Raw genomic sequence first — 21,666 nt, 5'->3', positions numbered from 1 at the left:
CACACTGACCCTTTACATTAACCTGAGCAAAACACAAACAGCTCATAAGTCCTGGTTGCACTTTGACACAAACTTTAGACTAAAAAGGCAAACACATGCAACGTAGCTGCACAGAGAGGAAAGGACAGATTGGGAAATGTTTGTTACTGCAACTGCTTCAATATGTATGGCTTCTCCCATTGGCTCCCTGCTTTACCACCCCCTTAAATGGGTCCTACCCTGGTGGGATGCCTTGTACAAACTGCCTCTGGGCAAATATCACATACCATATCGGAACATACTGACCCGATTCCTTAGAAAAGAGCAGAAAGAGGAGTGTTCACTTAAAACAACATATCAAGAGCCAGAGGTGGCTTTATCCTGCCCCTAATGATCTGCCTCCCCTCAGGTTAAGATACAAGAGGAGACAAAAAGCATGCATGCGAACACACACATGTAAATACACACACTTTTGGAATATGCACTGATGCATGCGCGCACGGTCAGTTCCCCTTCCCTTTTTCCTCTTCAAAGAGATCATCACAAGGTAGTTTCAGCAGCTTCAGCTTTCAGAGCTTGTGAGTATAAATAACCCCATTGTGATGAAGCAGCCTGTGAAATCACCAGCTACTATAGATCAGGTGTCAAATAAGAGCTGATGTTCTGCACCCAAAGTATAAAAAAAAATAGGTTAATCTGCAGCAATAGTGTTTCTGGGAATTGATTCTAATGACAATAACTGCTGCCCACCTCTCCCTTCATTTTCATAATTACTGCATTTATTTGAATAATGAATAAAAAGTGAAAAGGAGAAATGTTACCTTCTCTTAATGAGCTGCTCTGCAATGCTACATAATCACATTTACTCTCTCAGCACATAGGATACAAGCCGTGATGTGTTTCAGGTGATAAATACCGGTTAATGAGCATAAGGTCGCCTACCCCCACACCCCCACCGTCCCTCAGAGGTTTGTTGGAGCTCGTGTCAGCCTCATCGGTTTCTCTTTTCCACTCATGCCACCACTCAAGATGTGCAATCCTGTGCGAGATTAATCCCCACCGTTACTCTAATCTCCCTCTGTAACAGGGTGGGATTAGGGCACTAAAATGATATGGTTGAGCACATAACCACATAAAGATTACTCATCTGCGCATTTATAATCCCCTTAGACTTTAAGTAACATTCAGAGAGCCAACGTGCTGTACAGTTTTAAAGGCAGCCCAACATTTTAAATCTATTTATAGATGAAGTGAGGGCAGTTTTGTGTGGGGTACTTTAGGGCTTTGGGGTAACTGCAGTAAGAATGGCTTACCTTTGAATAATTACCCAAATGAGCACTTTGTTGGAGACATTTTTTAAAGCAGTTAATGAGCTTTATAAAGCAATCTGCTCTCAACTTTTCAGACAAAAACACTTGGTAACAGATCCCAGGAGAAATTTTTGCTCGAAGGTATTTATGAAAAAAACATAATTTAAAAGCCTCATCATCCGTAATTATAAAAGAACAGCATGAATGACATGCTAATTCATAGTGACACTTGTATGAAAGTGTATTATTACTAAGGAATAGTTCGACTTTTTGGAAAACATGCCTATTTACTTTATTGTGGAGAGTTAGAGGAGATTGATACCATCTGTATGTTAAAGGGATAGTTTGGGTTTTTTGACACGGGGTTGTGTGAGGTACTCATGAATATTCAGTACATTACCCACAGTAGATTTCCTTTCAGCACGCTCCCAGTTAGGAAAGCCGACTGGTAGCACCTGGCAGAGTGGCAGAGCTATGTGTTGCTGTGCACGGGGCCACAAGAAGAAAACGCGTTTCAGTGACTTTTGAGTAAATCAGAAAGTGGCGTAATACAATGCGCTTGTGCGTAGGAATACTGCAGTTCAACGGTTGAAAAATGTAGTGCCAAAAGAAAGCGCTGTTTTCACAGGAAGATAAAACCACTCAAAATATTCTACATGATGCGTACATTTAAATGGATATTGGATTGTTTCGGTTGCCATTTCTAAAAGTCTCTAAAACTCGCTTTTTTTCTCGTGGCCCCGTGCACGGCAACACATCGCTCTGCCACTCTGCCGGGTGCTGCCGGTCGGCTTTCGCTACTAGGACCGCGCAGAACAGAATCCACTGTGGGTAATGTACCTCACACAACCCAACGTCAAAAAACCCAAACTATCCCTTTAAGTAAAGAGCCTGGTAAGCCCCTAGCTTAGCATAAAGACTAAAACAAGCAGTAACAGCTAGCCTGGTTGTGTCAAATCAATGAATCAATGTTTTATACAAAAACACCTGCTAACAGCTCCCTGGAGAAATCTTGGCTCAAAGGTATTCACTAAGAGGAATGGACTCTGGAAAATAGTGAAAATAGGTGATCACAATTTCCCAAAGCCCATGGTGGCACCTTAAAACGTTTGTCTGAGCAACAGTTCAAAATCTATCACATTTATTTGAGACAGAAATACAACAAAACCTCACATTTTTGACGCTGTAGCATTTGATTGATGACTTAATCCACAGTAGGAACTGCCATTAATTTTCACCCGGATCCCTGAAGTCACACTGGTGATTGCAAAACACCTGATGAGAGACCTGAATCAATGGAGTCAGAACAAAGCTGCTACAAGCTTCAAGCTCTGTGTGATTCAGTGCTGATTTACCATGACGTTTAATTGATCCAATTAACACAATCAACAGATGAGGGAGGCAAAAACAAGTGTAATTTGAAAACAAGATGGCACAAGCAGTTGGATATTAGGCCACAATGTTTATTCAGTAGTGTTGTTTCAACTTATAGGTACAATACTGTCAGCTTTTGTAAGACTAAAAAAAAGTTACCATTACAGTCATCCATGCTCACAGAATGCCAGTCAAGTCGTTTACACCCCTCTTTTGTGTACACACCCGCCACATGCTCACCTCGAGCAAGTACATTTCCAAATGGTAGGCACTTTGAAGGTTTAAAACATTTGTGAATATACATTTATATATATTTATATATCTTTTCATATACTAATAAGCAATTGGACTCAAAGGTCAGGTCTCTAATAGAGAGAAAATAAAAAAAACTAAAAGAGTGAAGAAAAAGAGAATGAGGAAACAACATGATGTGGCCATGGTGGGGAGGAGTGGGTATGAGGAGATGGTGGGAGTAGAAATACTGTGAGTCTTTGGGTTTTTCAGTATAGTTCAGTACCTTAGGTCCTATGACAAGAGAGGACAACAGAGATGGGGGGGTGGGGGGGGGGGGGATGAGTAAAGGAGCGCAGAGAGACTGACAGAAGAAGTGATGGAGAGGTAGAGGGATGAACAGCTGCATGTGGGTGGTGTTAGGAGTTTAGACGATGTGACAGCATCTACTGCGCCTACTTCACATTACTGTACAGCTGAAAAAGGCAACTTCACAAACCTGCCGGACAAAACACGTGTGTCTCTTCAGAGCAAGTTAATGTAGACGTTTAAAAAAAAAAAAAGAAAAAAAAAAAGAAGACTTAACTTGTCATTTGACTGTAATCTTTGTTTTCAATCTTTGCAGCTATTTTGTGGCCTTTTATTCAGTTGAACTCATTTGGGGATGCAGAATGGCATCCAAACAAACACCTTGTGTAGGTTGTGGATGTGGCAACAAACAAACAACCTCATCTTTCAACTATTCTGAAATGCCTCCACTGACCATTTAAAACCATGAACAGCCCTCAATGTGAGTCTCAGAAACTATTCAAACTTTAACACTTGAGTCCTACATTTTCTGTGCAGCCTTATCTATCAATCCCTCAGAGAAATCCAGAGGGGGGGGTGCTCTTGTGTTGTTTGCTGCAGAGGTATGTGCTCTGCATGTGGGGATTCAGCCCCGGCCTGGTTTGTTTGTGTCCAAGCAGTAGCAGGCCTTCACTGAGCAGATCTTTGGGCCTAAAGCATCAACACTGGGACACGGACAATAACACCAGGCTACCCGGGTGGCTCCATACAGCTGAGTGAGAAAAAGAGAGGGTGGTGGTGGTTGGGGGTATTGACAGCCCAACTGGCCTTGCTCCAATCTGATTTAAAAGAAGGTGGGAGTGAGGGAGGTTAGGGTAAACAGAGAGAAAGAGAGAGGGCGGGGGGAGAGATGTTAGCAGACCTTGGGTGCAGTCAGTAACCTCGAGGGACACACTGGGGAGGTAGGTGGCTTTGGGCCAAAAACACCACAAGCCACAGAGAAGAAAACTTCACCCCAAAACACTACACACACGCAAAGCTGCACGATAGCAGTGGGAAGCAAAAGCAGTGAATGTGCAATGTAAGAGAGAATGCATTTAAATAGAAAAGAAGCGAGATTTGTGATGTTTTTCTAGCCCTGACACACTTATTTTAATCTTTTTAAAGACCAATTCCTGGTGTGAAAATCAAACGCTGTCAACAAGAAAAAAAAGAAAAAAGGCTACACTGAGAAGAGACAAACAAATCAACAAGACATAATGAAACGCTCACGTTTGACCAAAAAAAAAAAAAAAAAAAAAAAAATGGATGTGAGAGCAAATAATAAACATTGTAACCTGAAGGGAGAACATTTACATTGACCGTTAACAGCGTTAATATGAAGACCAAAGAGCTTCATCAAAACTACAAAGGCATTTTTTTTTTAACATCAGAGAAAAGATAAATTAATGTAATACACCTTTAGAGATCAACATCAGACATGCTAGGACAAAATAAAAAGAAAAAAAAATGAACGAGGATTGATACAGAATAATTATATTCAATTATTTCCACTTTAAATTTTTTTTCTTTACAAATAACATACTGCTACAGTTAAAAGTAGTCAGCGACTAAAAACAGCTCCTTTGACAGAATCCTTTACAGATCCTGTTTTTATTTTTTCAGCCTTTTCAAATAATACACAAAATGTTTAAATACACTGAGATTTGCCATAAAATGAGAAATGCTTGGTTTTCATTTAAAAAACAAAAAGAAGAAAGAAAAGGTCTTAATTACAATACTCTATGCAAAAGCTTTCCTTTATGCTATTTTTCCTTAATCGACTTGAAAACATTTTGTACTTGTTTCTTGTGTTTGAACAGATTTGCTGTTGTTGTGGACTGTGTTTTTTTTTTAACAGTCACTCAAGATTTGTCAATCTGGTGGTGGAAGGGCAGGACTTTATGCATAAAACTCCTTGGTTGGGGCCTTCTGATAGGCTGCGCCGGAGGGTTTCCTCTCTCCCAAGTCGTAGCTACCCTCATCCTTCTTCCTCATGCGGTAGACCAGCAGGAGGATGAGGAAGATAGCGAACAGGAAGCCGATCACGCCACCTGCGATAACAGCTGAAAGAGGCAAAGAGAGAATAGGGAAATTAATTATCAATGTAAAACCAATGTCTAGTGTGTGTGTCCTCGTGGAGAACGAGACCTTAACTTCGCAAAAACTGAGCTGCCTCCTTGTGGTCTAACATGAAGTGTGTCTTCTGTCTTGTACAATACACAGCTTCTGCTACTGTTGGAACAAATTTAAATACTAATGCAATACAACAGCATTTTATCAAAACTGAGAGATTAAATGTGGTGAAACTGAACTGCAATCATCACCACTGAATGTCGTAACCAATGCAGTTACTAAATGTCAGTGGGAAAACCCTCAATTTGTCTCAGGAGATACAGAGTGGATCATTTGCTGTGGTTCATTTCACCTCTCCTCATGTGTTGGTTGAGTTTAAAAGTTAGTGTTCCATTAAAGGGATATTAACGCTCCAATCCTTGATTGGTATACAGAGCTGTGTCGTCGCCCCAAGTGTGGTTTATTTGACATGGTCTGTATTCCAATCAGTGACTGCTGATGGGGACGTTGGAGCAGGAGGCTTGTGGTTAACAGTCAAGCAAATAAATCCAATGAGGACAAACAAACAACAACCAGTTTAGTGTGGCCTGAACTGAATCCTGTCCCTGAACTCGCTGATAAATGTCATTGCAAGACTAAAATATTGACCGCTGATACAGAGTGACGCCAAGTCAAAAAACCCTGGATTGTACACTTTACACAGTGTAACTTGATTGTGTCATTCAGTAAGATCCTGTCTGTCCCTTCCACATCTTTCAAATTCCACGTGCCAGTTTGTAACACAGGCTTGAACGACAAGCTCGAATTAAGATAACCCCAGTGGCATCACAACTATCTGATTTGTTGTTTGGACTATGACTCTCCACGCTTTTCTCCATAAAATAAAACTTGAACTACCTACATTAACACAAGGTGGACACGTTTAATACCAATCTTCCCTCCATGTTCTTCTTCAGAATTGCAGGCATCACATCATGGTTCTGCATGGATATCTCTTGGACCATCTTCATCACAAATCCACTCATAAAATTTGTTAAGATAAGAAGTTTAAAAATATGAACTCACTGGATGGTTAAAAAACATCATCTCAGCTCATTTAAATGGAAAAAAAGCCAAACGTTTAAAAAATTTAAAAACATTATTTATTCCAACAGAGAGAGATTTCTTTCATTTAAGTCAATACAAAGCAGGACTCCTTCCTGGCTGATGGAAGAAAGAGTTGTATGCCATCTTTGATTTTCACATGGCTTTTGTTAGTTATAATTTTTTTCAGGCTTTTAGGTCACTAAGAAGGTTGAATTTAAATTTTCAACATCCTTGCTGTAACAAATTATATAACTGAATCTGTGACTAAAATGTCTGGAGGATATTCATGCAAGACCATTTTATGTCGTATACAATTCAGAATCAGGGCTTGACAGACACAGAAATGTTTGAGGTTAAACTTTCTGTAAAGGACATGTTGTAAACCAACAGGCCAACAGTGGGCTAACATCAAGGGAAATCTGAATTAAATCCACCAAGGCTGTATCAAAAAATCCCCCCCCCTCCAGTTTTGACCCTGACTCTCCTCACTAATGCTCCTAACTCGCCACATGGGCTCATTTCACTCTCCCTCCCAATTATGCCTGTATGAGGTTCTTTATAGCTTCCTAATCTGTTTAAGGTCCCTCCTGGTGCTACAATCTGCCCTCTGCTCCACTTTAGGTTTCCACATGTTGACTGGCCTCATGGGTAAAGATCCTGGCACGTGCCCAACTGCTGAGCTCCCAAGAAGCAGTAACGCAAAGCATAGTGAATAAATGAAAATTAGATCATGGGAAATTATTTTTATAGAAGTCATGCAGGAGATGACATGTAGTGGTTATGATCTGGAGGAAGGGTAAAGTGAACGAGGTAGAGAAGCGAAGGCAGAGTAGAGGTGGCCAAGCTATACATATATTACCTCTTTCAAGGCCTCATCTAAAGATTTTATACTGGCAATCCCATTTTTTTTCCTATCACAATCCAAGAACAATATGCAAAGGATGAAATGCGCCTATCCATAGGAGAGAGGCGAGTGTCCCGATTTCTCCTTGTTGATGTTGTTTCAGCATATTGCCAACACCGGATGGATATCACAACAAAGTGAAAGTGAGGTGCCAATCAATGTTTGCCTCAGACACGCAGGGACAGAGAGACGGCATCAGAGAGCACAGTGCTATCGAGTCAGATAATTTCCTTTCCACCCTCTTTCATGTATTCGAAAAAAGGCAAGCAACACACACTTGAAACGCCCACAATGCTGTGAACTCTACAAGGTCCCACAGAGGGACACAGACAGAGTTTATTAAATGTGATTATTTTGAGAGGTGGATTAGATGGGAGACTGTAGGGAAAATATTACCTAGAATTCTAGGACTTTGTTTTTTACCGGAAATATGCCGACATGTTGTAACATATAAGAATAGAGAGGCTAATACAAAAGAGAGATCTCACTTAAAACACAAAGTGGAGTCAATTTAATGGTACACATTTGTGTCTGTGTGTATCTAAGTAAATCTTCCAAAGAAGGAATGGTTTGATGTCCTGGCTTACTGTGATACATACCTGCCAACACCTCTGTCCTCTGGAAGAGGTTTTCAGTGCGGACCTCAACGGCCTCCTGGGGTGAACCGGGGGTACTAGTTGTACTAGTCATCTGGTTCCTCTGCATGTCCTCTGTAACTGGCACTGGTGCCTGGGTGAGGAGGAGAGAAGACAGGAAGGGGAAGGGGAAGAGGCAGGAAAGGAAGAAAGAGAGGGTTTAAATTTATGTTTGCTTATTGACAGCTGACTTTCACAGTCTGTGTGTTTAGAGGACTTGGGTTCATTTGGTGTTCTGGCATGATCCTTAAATTCCTCCCTAGTAAGACCGTGATTGTAAATATTAATGATGTAATTCGCCATTTTGCGAATTATGTGCAGGCTTCTGTATGTATCTGGTTATGTGCGGGACTATTTTTTTACCAGGCGCAGTAACTTTACCTGATAACCTCACATTGACGACAAGACTCAGAGAAACCACTGCACAACAAACAACATATAAACAACAGATATATAAGGTGTCAATTATTGAGCTTGACAGGTGCTGGTAGCTGGATTTTCTTTCCTTTATTTCTCTGTTTGCAGTCTTTTTGCCAACTGACTGTTGGCTCTAGCTTCATATTCAACACACTGAAACGTGACAAGACAGAATTTCACTGGGCCACAGAAACGAAACCTGCCCAATGGGTCAAGGCCTATGTATGCCACACTTTTTCCAAAGGAGGGTGCAAAGGACCAGAATGGAAATCAAGCAGTGCAGCTGGCCAAGAGAGTAGTGACAGAGGCAGGAGGAAAATAAATGGGAAAGGGCCAGGTAGGCTCAGGCTTAGGGGGTTTGAGACCTTGACGACTAATCCCAAACAGATGCAGTATCCAGTGCAGTACAGTAGGAGTGCAACACAGAAGTGAGATCTAGGATGGTTCCAGAATACGTGATTATGTCCGAGAGAGATGTAATCCTCCATAATTTGCAATGGAGCGAAAACATTGAAAATTGACGTGAGCACTTGATCTTTATCCTGAAAGCAACCTCACGGCTCCTGGTATTACAGGGGATTTGATGACATATACTGGGTCAGATAAAGACATACTGACGTACTGTGCCACTCTCTGTTGACTCAGGGTAGTTATAAATGAGCCACTGTGATTATAACTGACATTAAGTTGTATAATGTCATAATATACCTGCTCACTATGAAGCACACAGCAAAAGTTTTACCCCAGGGTATACTTAATTTAATAGCTTAATATCCCTTTTAAAATGGTAATTGTGAACTTACAAGCTGTTCAGAGCACCACATGCTCTACATGGAGCAAAGATACATCAGGGCAAATCAGCAGTATCACATAAGTTGTCAAGTGCAGAATGTCTATTTAAAGGAATAGTTCAACATTTACTTATTTGTTTTCTTGCTGAGAGTTAGATTAAGATTGTTACAAGTGTGATTTCTGGATGCTTAATATGAAGCTATGCCATTACACAGTTAGCTTTGCCTAGCATAAGGAATTAAAGCAAAGGCGAAAGAGCCAGGCTGTTTTATCTATCTTTATCTTTTCTTCTAAGCTAAGGCCTGTGGCTTCATTTAATAGACATATTTATATGAGAGTGGTGTCAATCATATAATTTATCTCTCATATTTAAATCCTTTGATGTGTAGAAGTCAAGAAGGCTTTCTTTCTTGTCTTGCTCACTCCCGTCCAAATCTTCAGCCAAGCTGGTTAAAAAAAGAAATCGGCTCGTGTCTGGTGTCCAGTCTCTATCCTTTTTCTGGGGAATCCTTACCTCTGTTCTGAATGGTTTCCTTGGCGTGCTGTCTGCCTTTTCTCTGACCGTGGCTGTGTCCACCCTGGGGGTGAAATCTTTGGTGGAGTCCTGGGTGGGTTGCGCTGCATTGGGCTCGAAATAAACCGTACTGACAGTCACTGTTTCCTCCACCACTTCTTCACCCCCACCTGGAAGAAAGAGGGCAACAGGTAAATAACGCTTCTCCTTGTTTAAAATGTTTGCTTGATGAAACTGAATTACTTGTGTAGGGAATTGGCTTCCCTACAGATAAAAATACAATAAAGATTATGGTGTTTGTATGTGCAAATAGGTAAAATATGGGCATGCATGTTACTAATATTTAATATCCAAAGCATCCATTTACTTTTTCTCTCTTAATTCACACTGTGGACTTTATTTTCATGTATTATTTACAGTTTGAATCTCCTATAGAATACAGTGTGGCAGAGCAGAGTAATAGGGTATATATGTAATATTGGAAGGGCTATTGATCACTGTCCTGCCTCCTTTCACCTGGCATGACCTTCTCCCACTGCAGCTATACAACTCTCACAGAGAAGAGTTACTTTTGACCAATGAATGAGTGTTGTAAAGGTGCTTAAAGCAAGTAGAGCAGAAGAGCTAATAAAAAAGACATGTGAAATTTGCACACTTGCCGACGGCAGTCTGGGTGACAAGGCAATCTCAATTCAAATCGAGTGAGAGAAAGAGAGAGGCGGTGTAAGAAACGGGAGACAAAGAGAGTAGGAGAAAGGATAGAGATAAAGAGAAAGTGATGGCACAACTTTAGTCTGCCGATGAAAGAAAAAAAAAACAAAAGAAAAGAAAAACTTAGGGTTCATAAAACTTACCTGCAGCAGCCTCGAAAATGAATGTCATCGTGCCTCTGGGTAATTGCCTGCTGAGCTCGCAAAGTCTGTGTGTGTGTGTGTCTCTTATGCAAGTCTGTGAGTGAGAGAGAACGTGCATGCATAAATGTGTCTTACCTGAGCCAGACCCTGAGTTAAAGTCATCATCATCTTCAGGGTAATAACCTCCCGAGCCTGTGTCATCCAGGTACAAGTCATCAGCCTGAGAGGATGTCTTGGCTGCTTCTGCTATCTGCAAAGCAACAAGATAACATGGTATTAAGGACTTTATTACTCATCTCAATTTACACAAGTGCATGTGAAAGTTTTCATTCTGCACCACATCACATCAACAAAGTGAAGACCTTCACTGTCTCCACAGTTCTCTACACTGGCAGCTAAATATGAATAAACATAATATGAATCAGAAAGTCTAGTGGCCAAGTTTTTAAATCATTATTCACAACCTCTCCTGCTTTGAGACCAACACTCCAGTCACTGATTATTTCTTTAATTGGCAAACATAAAACCCTCTGGGGGTAGCAATTCAAAGCTTATATCATTAGTACAGTTTGAACAGCACAAATCTTTGCTAAATTTGCCATTCTGAAATCTCACAGACTGGTAAGTGCAGCCAAAACAGTCTGAAGAAAAATCAGTCTTGTTATATCAACTATAAAGCAGGAATTAGTGCCCAGTGCAAACACAAATGTTCAGCCGAGTATACGCCTGAGAGATTGATACTCAACTACTTCCTTTCAAACTTTCCTTTGCCAACAGTTTGCTAATTTACACTAAACACAACATACAGCTGAGGCTGCTGGGAATGTCATTACTTTGGCAGGTACTTGGTCATTAATGACACATTTCAATTTTGACCTGACGATGGCACTGATGATAAAAGGTTAAGGGATCACCCAAGTTATTAGAATTCATCCTGAGGTGGAAATGAATGTCTGTGGGAAATCTTTTGGCAACCCATTTAACAGTTGTCGAGACTGAACGGTCGCACGTAATGATTATATTCATTATTGATAAATCTGCTGATTATTTTCATGATTAATTGATTAAAGGTCTGATCTATAAAAATGGTGAAAAATAATGTCTCGCCAACAGTCCAAAACCCAAAGACATTCAGTTTACTGTCACATAAAGGAAAGCAGCACCTTAAAAAAAAATCACTTAAAAGATTAATCAGTAAATTAACAATCAGTATTAATTTGATAAATTTTCTGATTATGGACTGATTGATTAATTGACATATTGACTCAGCCCTAGTCAAGAGTCAAAACTACAAATGTCGATCTCATGGTGGTGCTACAGGAAAAATCAGTAAGATTCATCCTCTGGACACAATGAATATCTGTGCCAGGTTTCATGACAGTTCATCCATTAGTGGTTGAGATATTTCAGTCTGGACCAAGGCTGTGGGCAGACTAACAGATCGACATTGCCATCCCTAGAGCCACACCGCTAGCGTGGCTGATAACAACACGTGTCCCTGTTTTATGATCAAATGAAGCGCAGCAGCACAGGTGACGGTCCAATCACAACATCCAGTCTCTCTCACACTATCGTCGCCTGGACAACCCGCCTGACTAGTGGGAATGTTTGTGTTCCGGCTTAATGGAGTGACTGGCTGAAAAGACCACAGTTTAACAGTGCCTGTTTGTTTAAAAAGCAGCTGCTCACGTGGTGTGTAAGTTGAGATTTTAATGAGAAATAAGATCAGGAAATAAGAGTTTTCACTCTAAGTGGCTTGTGGAACCAGATATGTGCTGGGTACCTTAATATGACAACTGTTGTTTAAGTGTGTGCATGTAGTACACATAACTATTAAAAATGTTGTGTGTGTGTGTGACTGGAATAGCTATAAACGCATCCATGGCAACAACCATTCAACTCCTATTCACCAATCTGTGGTTAGCTGTACTGCCCCTTCTATACTGATAGTCCTGCTTTAGAAAAAAAGAATACAAAGAGAGACCCCACAATAAATCATCCCTGTGTGTGTGTGTGTGTGTGTGTGTGTGTGTGTGTGCGTGTGTGTGTGTGTGGCACCCATTAAGCTGGTTGCTACAGCTTCAGCTCTGCTCTGAGGATGTTGAGCTGATAAACCCGGGGCTGAATGAAGCTCAATTGGAGGAAATAATCAATTGGCTTGACAGGAAATAAGTGTTTTTTTGTTAACTGAAAGAATAGGCATGCAGTGAGAAAGCTAAGAAACTTGGCTGTGAGAAATTTTTGCCTCTTAGTGCCTGTTTTACATACTCTTGGTTTGGAAAGGAAAAAGCGAGTAGGGCTGCAACTAACGTTTTCATTAAGAAGTACTTTGTCAGTTCTTTTTTTTCCATTAGTGGTTAAGTCTGTTAATGATGTTTTATGTGAATTTCAACATTTGTTTGACACATTTTTATTGTATGAAATCATGTTTTATGTATCTTACAGAACATGCACACTTGAACATACAGTGTTTCCCCTGGCTGCACGTTTCTCTTTGGACCCGATAAAATAAAAGTTGAACTAAATGAATGAAAAATCCAGAAAGGCTAGTGTAAAATTTCCATCACAATTTCCCATCTTCAAGTTGCTTGTTTTGTTCACCCAGCAGTCCAAATACATTCAATTTATAGTGCAGCAAATCCTCACAGTTTAGAAGCTGGAACAGGCACATTTTCGGCCTTTTTGCTTGATTAATGAACTCAATGATGGATCCCTTCGCCATCTCAGCATTTCCAATTACACACAGTGTTGTAATGTGAGTGTGTTCAGTAGTGCTTTTAAGTCACTGTGTGTGCATACGTGTGCTTTTGTGGAGTCATGAAAGAAAGGCCTGGCACTCTCCATAACAAAGAAGCAGGGAGTACACACAGCTAACAACAGAGAAAAAAAGAAAGACAGAGGCTAGATGAAACAGAACAATGTGTATCTCCATCTCTCCTCTCTCAACTGGCTCTGACTTCTGGAAGAAAGGCCTTTCACCGCTGAGCCGCCTGATCAAAGAGAGAATTTGTTCAAAGCAACTTTATCTTAACCTTTCTTGCCTTCTTTTCCTCCAAACACAACCCCTCCCCCTCTTCACTGAAACAGCCTGGCAAATCAATTCACCGGTCCATGCGGACCACAGGTCTTTATGCACTGGCGATATGAGCACAATGGACCATAAGAAGGCAGGCCACAGATCAAATGCTGACAAAGGGCACTAATGAGATAGAGGCCACACACACATTCGCATGCATGACTAGACATGTTTTACAAATGTATGCAAGCATTCATTGATTCATTGATTATACATACACACATTAAAGTGAGCAATTGAGCATATCACTCGACACCACATACACACATGAAAGCAAATGTGTGAGCATATGCATAGTAATGATAGTGTAGCTTTAACTTCCCTTGGGCCTATTAAATGCAGATTTCAAAGACATAACTATGATGAAAACACTTTCACCTGACTTGTTAAATGAATAAATGGAGGAATAATATGCATAGTAAAGCATAAGGAGGTAGCTAATTATAGTTTTATTTTTCTTTTACCAGAAAGTCCTTTTAAAATACAATATCAGGCCTGCAACTAACAATTAATGTAATTATTGATTAATGTAATTATTAATTTTCTTGATTATTCAGTGTTTCATTGAATATATAGAATGTCTGCAAATAGTGTAAGATGCCCATCACAAGCTCTGAAACCAGACACATTTTGTCATTTTTGTTTACAATAGCAACATAACAAATACAGGCATCAGCAGTAGTTATTAACATGATAAAATACATCATGATATTTAAGAAATACTTTGAAATTCTAGGGAACACACTTATTTCCTGTTTTGCTAAGAGTAAATTAAAAATGAAGCTACATCTAGCAGCTAGTTAGCCTAGCTGAGCATAAAGACTAGAAACAGGAGGAAACTGTTTGCCTGTCTGTCTAAAAAGGCAACAAAATCCACCTACAAGCACCACTAAGAAATCACAAGTGAATATTTGTTTAATCCTTGCAAAAAATGAAATGTAAAAACAAGAAGTTGGCTGTTTTATTTGGTGAGCGATAGAAGTTATTGACAGGGCAAGCTTGGATGTTTCCATAATTGACTTTAGAATAACCAGCTCCTGACTGAAGCTTCATGTTTACAGACATAAGCCTGGTATTAATCTCTTCATCTAACACTGTGCAAGAAAGTGCAAAACATATGAACTTGTCTTTGAACAATGACAATGAGGCAAAATGCAACCGAGAGCTATGCTACCTTTCAGATGGGCACCAAGGTACACCTGTGTACAGAGTCCTGGTTTATTTCAAGCTCGAGGTTGCACGAGTCCACTGTCTCCTCTGTAATCCTCATGTTTCAACAGTTTGAACAAAGCATTTGGATTAGAGATGTTCAATGGTACAAGCCACACAACAGAAAATCAGTACAGATCTGAGAGGAGGAAGTGGTCTGTTTGACCTTGATACACTTCACTGACTTTATCTGACACACTAGGACAAGCACAAACTAGTATGTGTGCTTGGGAGTATACACATTATAAACTTGATAAAGGTGACTGTCTCTATCACTAGTGCACACATGCTTGTGCACAGCCACAGTAGCCCTGATAAACTTTGCTCTTTTTATCAATCCAGTGACATTTACAGGTAGTCTCTGCTTTCAGCCCTTATCACATCTTCTGAACTGAAGCAGACATCAATCCGCCAACAAGAAAAGCAGAGTGAACACCGAAAACCATTTACAACTATTTGATTGTGGCATGGCTGCTCTAGTCTACAGAGCAATTATTAGAAAAACCCTGCAGTGCTACTTTCAGAAAAGATTCAGGGCAGACGGAACTTGTAAAATTGGTCCAGTTGGAAATGTCTAATTCAGCAAGGTATTTTGGCGATCGGTGTTGGGTTTGCCATGAAGCAGAACAATTTCTGAATCCCATCTATTATTCAGGAAGTCTACTGACTCATCCCTCCTTAGAAACCAAAACAGTGCTCCTTCCCTCACCATCTATGTTGTCATTCACTAAATCTGAAAGCTAATGTGATATTAAAGTTTCATGAACCCGTGAAAATAAAAACTTTAAGACCTGCAGTAAATCAGTATTGAATCCAAAGGAGGAAACCATTTTATAGCAGTGCACATTCAATGAAATTTGACTGGCTTTCTGAGAGCTTCCTGACTTGTTGTATTGATTGTAAGGTTAACCACTGTATGTATAGTTAGTGAGGAGGGTATGTTCTTGAGTTTGTATGTGTAATATGTTATAATCACAGTATTATATGCTCTTGTTTTGGGGAAAAACAGGACAATCTCCTCTTATATACTTGCATATAAACCAAACTTTACACAAAAATCAACAGTATCCACAGTCGTTACCAATAACTAATCTTAGGTGTTGGATTCCCACTGCTTTGCCTCTGAATTAAATCATCTATTAACCAGACTACATAATAAATAAAGCAAATACATATACTATACTTCATAATACTTAATTCTTCAAGCTCAAACTGTGTACACCTTGTAGTGGACAAAATAAAATGACTCAGAAAGAGGAAGCCTTGGAGGAGATGGAGAAGAATGGAAACACCAAAACTCCTGAGTGATACTTAGAGAGGACAGTGTACATATACAAAAGCTTTGCATTCTCAAAGCAGCATGTCGCCTTTGTGCACAGAAAAGTGAGCAAGAAAAGAGGGCCATGGTTCATGCATATAGAAATCTACCTCATGCATCCACATCCACACAAACACTCAGTGTGCTGTCCTCATCACACACACACGCACACAACTTTATACATTAGATTGCTAGTGGACTATTTTGTGGCATAAATGCCATATTCCTACAATTTACCTCGAGCCATTACGCAGCCTGTGTGAACACCTGGGTTGTGTTACGTTAGCTGCACGTTAGATGGTTTGACAAAAAACCCTGGCTGAATCACCACCTGTGTTAACAAGCCTTTACTTGGTCCCATATGACCAGTACCTTATACTGGCTAATGTTAGCTCACACTAGAATTCCAAAGGTAGTTACTACTGTTTACTACTGACTTCATGACTCTCCTTTTCTTTCTGATAATGAATTTGACCACACACATGATGAAAACATATTTCAGAAACCAAACTACAGATTTCCAGACTTTTCCAATTTTTTAAAAAGTTTATTAAAGCTTGTCGTCTGTGGCATGTCCTTGTTGGAACTATCCGTTTCTTTTCATCATTAAGGAGAAAAACTGGTAGAGCCTTGTGCATTCTCAAGCACAGTCACTCACAAGGACACGTGAGTTTGCACACACACAAAGACACACAGAGACAGCCTCATTTAGGCACCTTAACGAGTGAATACTACACGGTCTGATCATGCTTACAGACGGTGAAAGGAAAAGAGGGACAGACATGGAGAGAGCAAGTGAAAGCAAAGATGAAGGAGGGTGAACTGCCATAATGAGCTAGTAGCCACTGTAGCGATGTACGCGCTCTATTAGTTGTGAGAATCGCTGCTGTTACTGGCATCTCTGCCCGCTAATGAACTAATAAGCCAGCAGGAGCGCAGCTTCCACGCTGTCTGTCTGTGTCTCCCTGTCACTCTGTCTGTTTGACCTGTGAATCCGAAGGAGACATGAAAAGCTGGAGACCAAGACTGAACAAAATGCAGATGACAGAGAAGGAGGGACTGAAGAGAAGAGAGTGTGAGATAAAAGAGAGAGAGAGTGGGGGGTGGACAAAAGGGGAGAGTGGATGAGAAAAGAGAAAGGGAGGGAGGGGGAAATAACCCATTGCTGCAGACAATCCCATAGCCTGGAGGTTGCTCTGCTAAAAGCCTGTCAAAATCACCATGTCCATGCCTAGCGGGGCTTGAAAGGCACTGGGTCTGTATGTGCTTACAGTAACTTTGTGAGTCAATGTATTATTTGCATCTCTCACTCCTTTCTATAAGAGATGGATGAAGGGGGATGAGGGGACACATATAGAGTCATCTGAAGTAACCCTGGGCTCCTGACTTTCTACTGTTGACACACTGCTCTCACTTCTAACACAACAAATATTAGCTCAACTCCAAGTCAGGCCAGGGGAAATAGTGTTCCTCAAAGGAATGCAGACAAACACACACACACACAGACACTCGAACATCTGCGTGTGCATGAAAAGCACCCATGGGACACACATATGTGCCAACATAGACACACACACAAACCCTTATCCAGCTCTCACATCTCAAAGGCGTGAGACGAATACACAGACACATCATAACACCGACTTCAGAGGGAAGAAAAAGTGGAAAACAAGTGCACGGGGGCCAGCAGACAGACATCGTCTCAGATCCTCCTTCATCGGTCTGCTGCTCTCTCTGGTTCTTAACTATTTCTTTAAATCTACCTCAGAACTGCAAGGAGCTTAGAGAAAACCACAGCAGAGGAAAACAACATCCATCTCTGCTTTCCAAGCATAGTCACTATAGTATGTATAAAGCATTGTGCTTCACAACTGTAACTTTTCTATATTTGATGAGACCATCTACAGTATATGTTGTTATATCAGCCGCTGCACCTGCAAACATGCCTCCTCTTTTCTTATATTTAATTAAACACACTTCCACTCTTTTGTTACACATTGCTTTAGCTAGTGCATTTAAATATTCTTAAAGGCAGTAGGTCAACGTCTTGGGAGATGCCTATTCACCTTCCTGCCGGGAGTTAAGATGAGACGATCAGTTTCGCTTTCATGTGGCCACAGTCAGGAAATGGTTAATTTAGCTTAGCACAAAGGCTGAAAGCTGGGGTAAACAGCTAGCATATGCAATTGGCACCACACATTCAATCTAGTTTGTGTAATCCATACAAAAAAAGTGTAAAAATCTCAAAATACAGTTATATGGAGGGTTTTGTCTTTAGAGTAATTAAGCTAACTGTCTCCAGATTGCAGCTTCATATTTTAAAAGAAAGGTTCTACAGTACAATACATTTATTTTCTTGCTGAGAGTTAGCTGAGAAGATTGATACCACTCTCACATCTGGCCATTAAATATGTAGGTACAGCAGCCAGTTAGCTTAGCTCAGCATGAAGACTGAAATTATTCATTATTATTAATAGTCAGCAGATGAATCAGTCATGAAAAATCTTGACTCATGACTTCATGAGTATTCATTCTCACAACGTCAATATTCTTCATATGCATAGTCTGATGGCTTTACTGTGTACTGTCTGCTTTGTTCTGTCCTCCTGTGAATGAAATCAGTTCTCATTGTCACAATCGGGCTAACAAATATCTACATCTGTGTTGAAATCAATAATATGTAAAAGGAAGGGTGTGTGTGTGTGTGTGTGTGTGTGTGTGTGTGTGTGAGAGAGAGAGACAGAGTGTGATAATCCCTAATTAACAAAGTGAAGGTGGCAGATCGGCCTGGTGGCTTTCACTTTATCTGTTCTACTTGGGCTACCACAGATCCATACAGAAGGTCAACACAGTAACAAAGTGTGGCGGGCAGCAACTGCACTCTGCCCTGTTTCATTCTGCTGTGGACAAACCTCTCCACGATTCCTCCACAAGCCCACCCCCCTTCCCAGTTGCACTTTCAACAGCTGTAATTTTTGCACTTTTGACTGGCATCCTTACTATAGTTATAGAGTGGCTAAGGCTCATTGGTATGATATTTAGAGCAACCCACCATACCAAACTAAAAAAACTCTACATTCTACATTCTATCAGAAACGGGCACAATACAACCACATAGTGTCACTTGAGGAACACCGAGGACATATCATCATGAGAAAAATAACTTCCTCCCGCTTTGCAATTCTATAGTGACTGGGAGGAGGAGAGGAAGTGAACAATAGCCTCCCTGGTGTTTGGAGAGGTGGACAGCAGGGGAGAGGCTGACAGACGAAGACGAGTCGAGGAGAGTCTGGTGGCTATACAGGGTGACAAATTGGCTTCTGTGGATTCATGTAGCATCAGCCATCAACAGAGCAGACAGCTGCTGCCTTCATGGAGGAAGTAGTATGAATAACAGCTGGATCTGTGATGGTGTTGTTATTAGATACAGGGGGAAAAAAAGAAATAACAGAACAGGACAGGACAGGAGTTGGCGACATCCAAACATTCAATTTGTCCCACCAACACCAGCTGATGACTGAGCAAACTGCTGGCAAGACAGACAGAAAAAAGGTCTCTGTGAGTCATGTATGTGGGTGGTGAGCATTGTTTGGCAAATGTAAATAGGAAGAACAGGCAGTAACAGCCACCTACAGGACTGTGAGAGAGGATGTCCAAACTGTAACTCTTTCAGACCAAAAAAGGTTAGTGTATGTGTGTGTGTGTGTGTGTGTGTGTGTGTGTGTGTGTGTGTGTGTGTGTGTGTGTGTGTGCGTGTGTGTGTGTGCATGTCTGCCTTTGTGCTCTTTGAACCCACTCTAACTTTTATTGCCCTCCCAGGGATCATAATAAGGAACTAATTGATAGTCTTTGAGCTGTGGGCTGAGGAGAGGGGGAGTTCCTGCCGGAAGTCAACACAAATCAAACTCTCTGAGCCCTTAGGGTCTGTAGCTACTCCAGCTGAGTTGCGGTGTGTGTGTGTGTGTGGGGGGGGGGGGGGGGGGGTTTCGGAGCAAGACAGAGAGCAGAGAGAGGAAATGCAAAAGTGAGTGTGATTGAGATAAAGGGAGTGCAATAGTCTTGAGGTGACATTTATGGTTTACTCATCTACTTGTCTAGATGCCGACTCTTAAACGCATGAGCTTCCACTTTTGATGTAATAACTCAAGACAGTTCAAATAATGCATTTCAGCCATATGAGATATGAGACATATCAATATCTGTAAAAAGCTTTGCAGCCATTCCTCTCTAAAAAACAGAGTACATAAAGTCAACACAACACGTCACCTTTACATAGATTTGTTACAAGGTGATGTCTCAGAGATGCATTTCTACCCCTGACTCTTTTCATTTTCTCCCTGCAACTAAAAGATTATATCACATTGCCTCAGTAGGTGAAAGCCCCCCGCCCCTTCAACAACCTGAGCACAAGCTGAGCATGTGGGTGCTTTCAGCTCAGATTCATATCGTCTCCTATTCCAAAACAAACGGCCGTCTGACACAGAAAGGCATACACCACATTCCACAGGGCTCAAGCCCCTCCATGAGGGGGTGGGCAGGAGCAGGAGCAGGAGGGGTTTCCAGCTCAGACTTCCAAGGGTGTCTGCACCACACTGCACTGTGAGCAACTTCTGGCCCTCCTACAACTGAAGGTGGGCCACTTTTAGGCATGTGCACCATTAAGAGCGAAGTCTAGTGATAATCGATTCTTAATCCTGTGAAAAGACCAAAACCAACAATGAATTGATCTTACTAACAGGTGTAGCTCTGTACTGTTTTGTGCTGGGCAGGGAGTGTGCAGGAGCTGTGCTTTTATGTCATATATCAGTTACTTGTTGTAAATCAACTTTAATTAGTTAAAGAGTTAAAGTAATTGCAGAAAATATGTTTTCGTGGCAACAACACTTCTATTCTTCAGTTTGTTGAATCAATTTGAATGTTATCTCTGAAAAACCAAATGAGACAGAAATGTGATGCTCTGTTGAGGACAAGAGGCCAAAAGGATTTTTCAAATGAGTACGAGAATGCAGGTGAAAAGATGAGTTACTCATTGATTCCTCTGACGCTGCCCTTCACACTGTTATTAAAAAGGTTGAGACCAGCCGTTAACGGGTGCATTAGCGCAACTTTATGTCCCCATAAAGATTAAATAAACGGTCTGAGACTGCAGGACAATCAAATGCAGCAGACTTTCCTGTGAGTGCTGCTGCTCAATGGACGCATCGGCTGACTGGCTCAGCCTGATACTGCTGAGCAAATACACTGACTTTCTGAAATATATAACAGATCAGCTACCTCTTCACTGCACAGCTAGAACATTTTCTGCCCACAGAGACGGCATCGAGAACAGAAACTGGTGGCTGTTGGGGGACAGGGTAGACATGGAAATGATGAACCATTCACATAATTTTTCAGCCATGCTAGCGAGAAGGCTCTGGGGATGACAATGCGGGTCGATCAGATTAGCATGAAATTTATTACTAGTATCAAGAGGATGGATCCTAATGACTTTGGTGATCTCCTGACTTTTATTCTGATGTTTGCATTTGTAGTTGTTGGCATCCCCCCCACCCCCACCCCTCCCC

The 21,666-nt window shown here is 41.0% G+C and overlaps 1 protein-coding gene across 1 annotated transcript in view; it reads right to left on the bottom strand.

The window, feature by feature from the left end:
* Positions 1–2,736: 2,736 nt before the first annotated feature.
* sdc2 (syndecan 2) overlaps positions 2,737–21,666 on the bottom strand; it is a 42,789-nt gene continuing 23,859 nt past the window's right edge. Inside the window, exons 2-5 of the mRNA XM_023429095.2 lie at positions 10,635–10,749; positions 9,646–9,815; positions 7,887–8,016; positions 2,737–5,287 (exon numbers count right to left, since the gene is read on the bottom strand). Of these exons, the coding sequence (XP_023284863.1) occupies positions 5,124–5,287; positions 7,887–8,016; positions 9,646–9,815; positions 10,635–10,749 (579 nt within the window). The 3' untranslated portion in view covers positions 2,737–5,123. The remainder of the gene's footprint in view (positions 5,288–7,886; positions 8,017–9,645; positions 9,816–10,634; positions 10,750–21,666) is intronic.

The sequence above is a fragment of the Seriola lalandi genome, unplaced genomic scaffold (genome assembly GCF_002814215.2).
Source record: "Seriola lalandi dorsalis isolate HSWRI2012SDOR001 ecotype SW California unplaced genomic scaffold, Sedor1 jcf7180002054887, whole genome shotgun sequence".
Taxonomy (NCBI): Eukaryota; Metazoa; Chordata; class Actinopteri; order Carangiformes; family Carangidae; genus Seriola; species Seriola lalandi.
The sequence above is the reverse complement of the archived record's forward strand: the minus strand, read 5'-3'. Positions and strand labels throughout refer to the sequence as shown.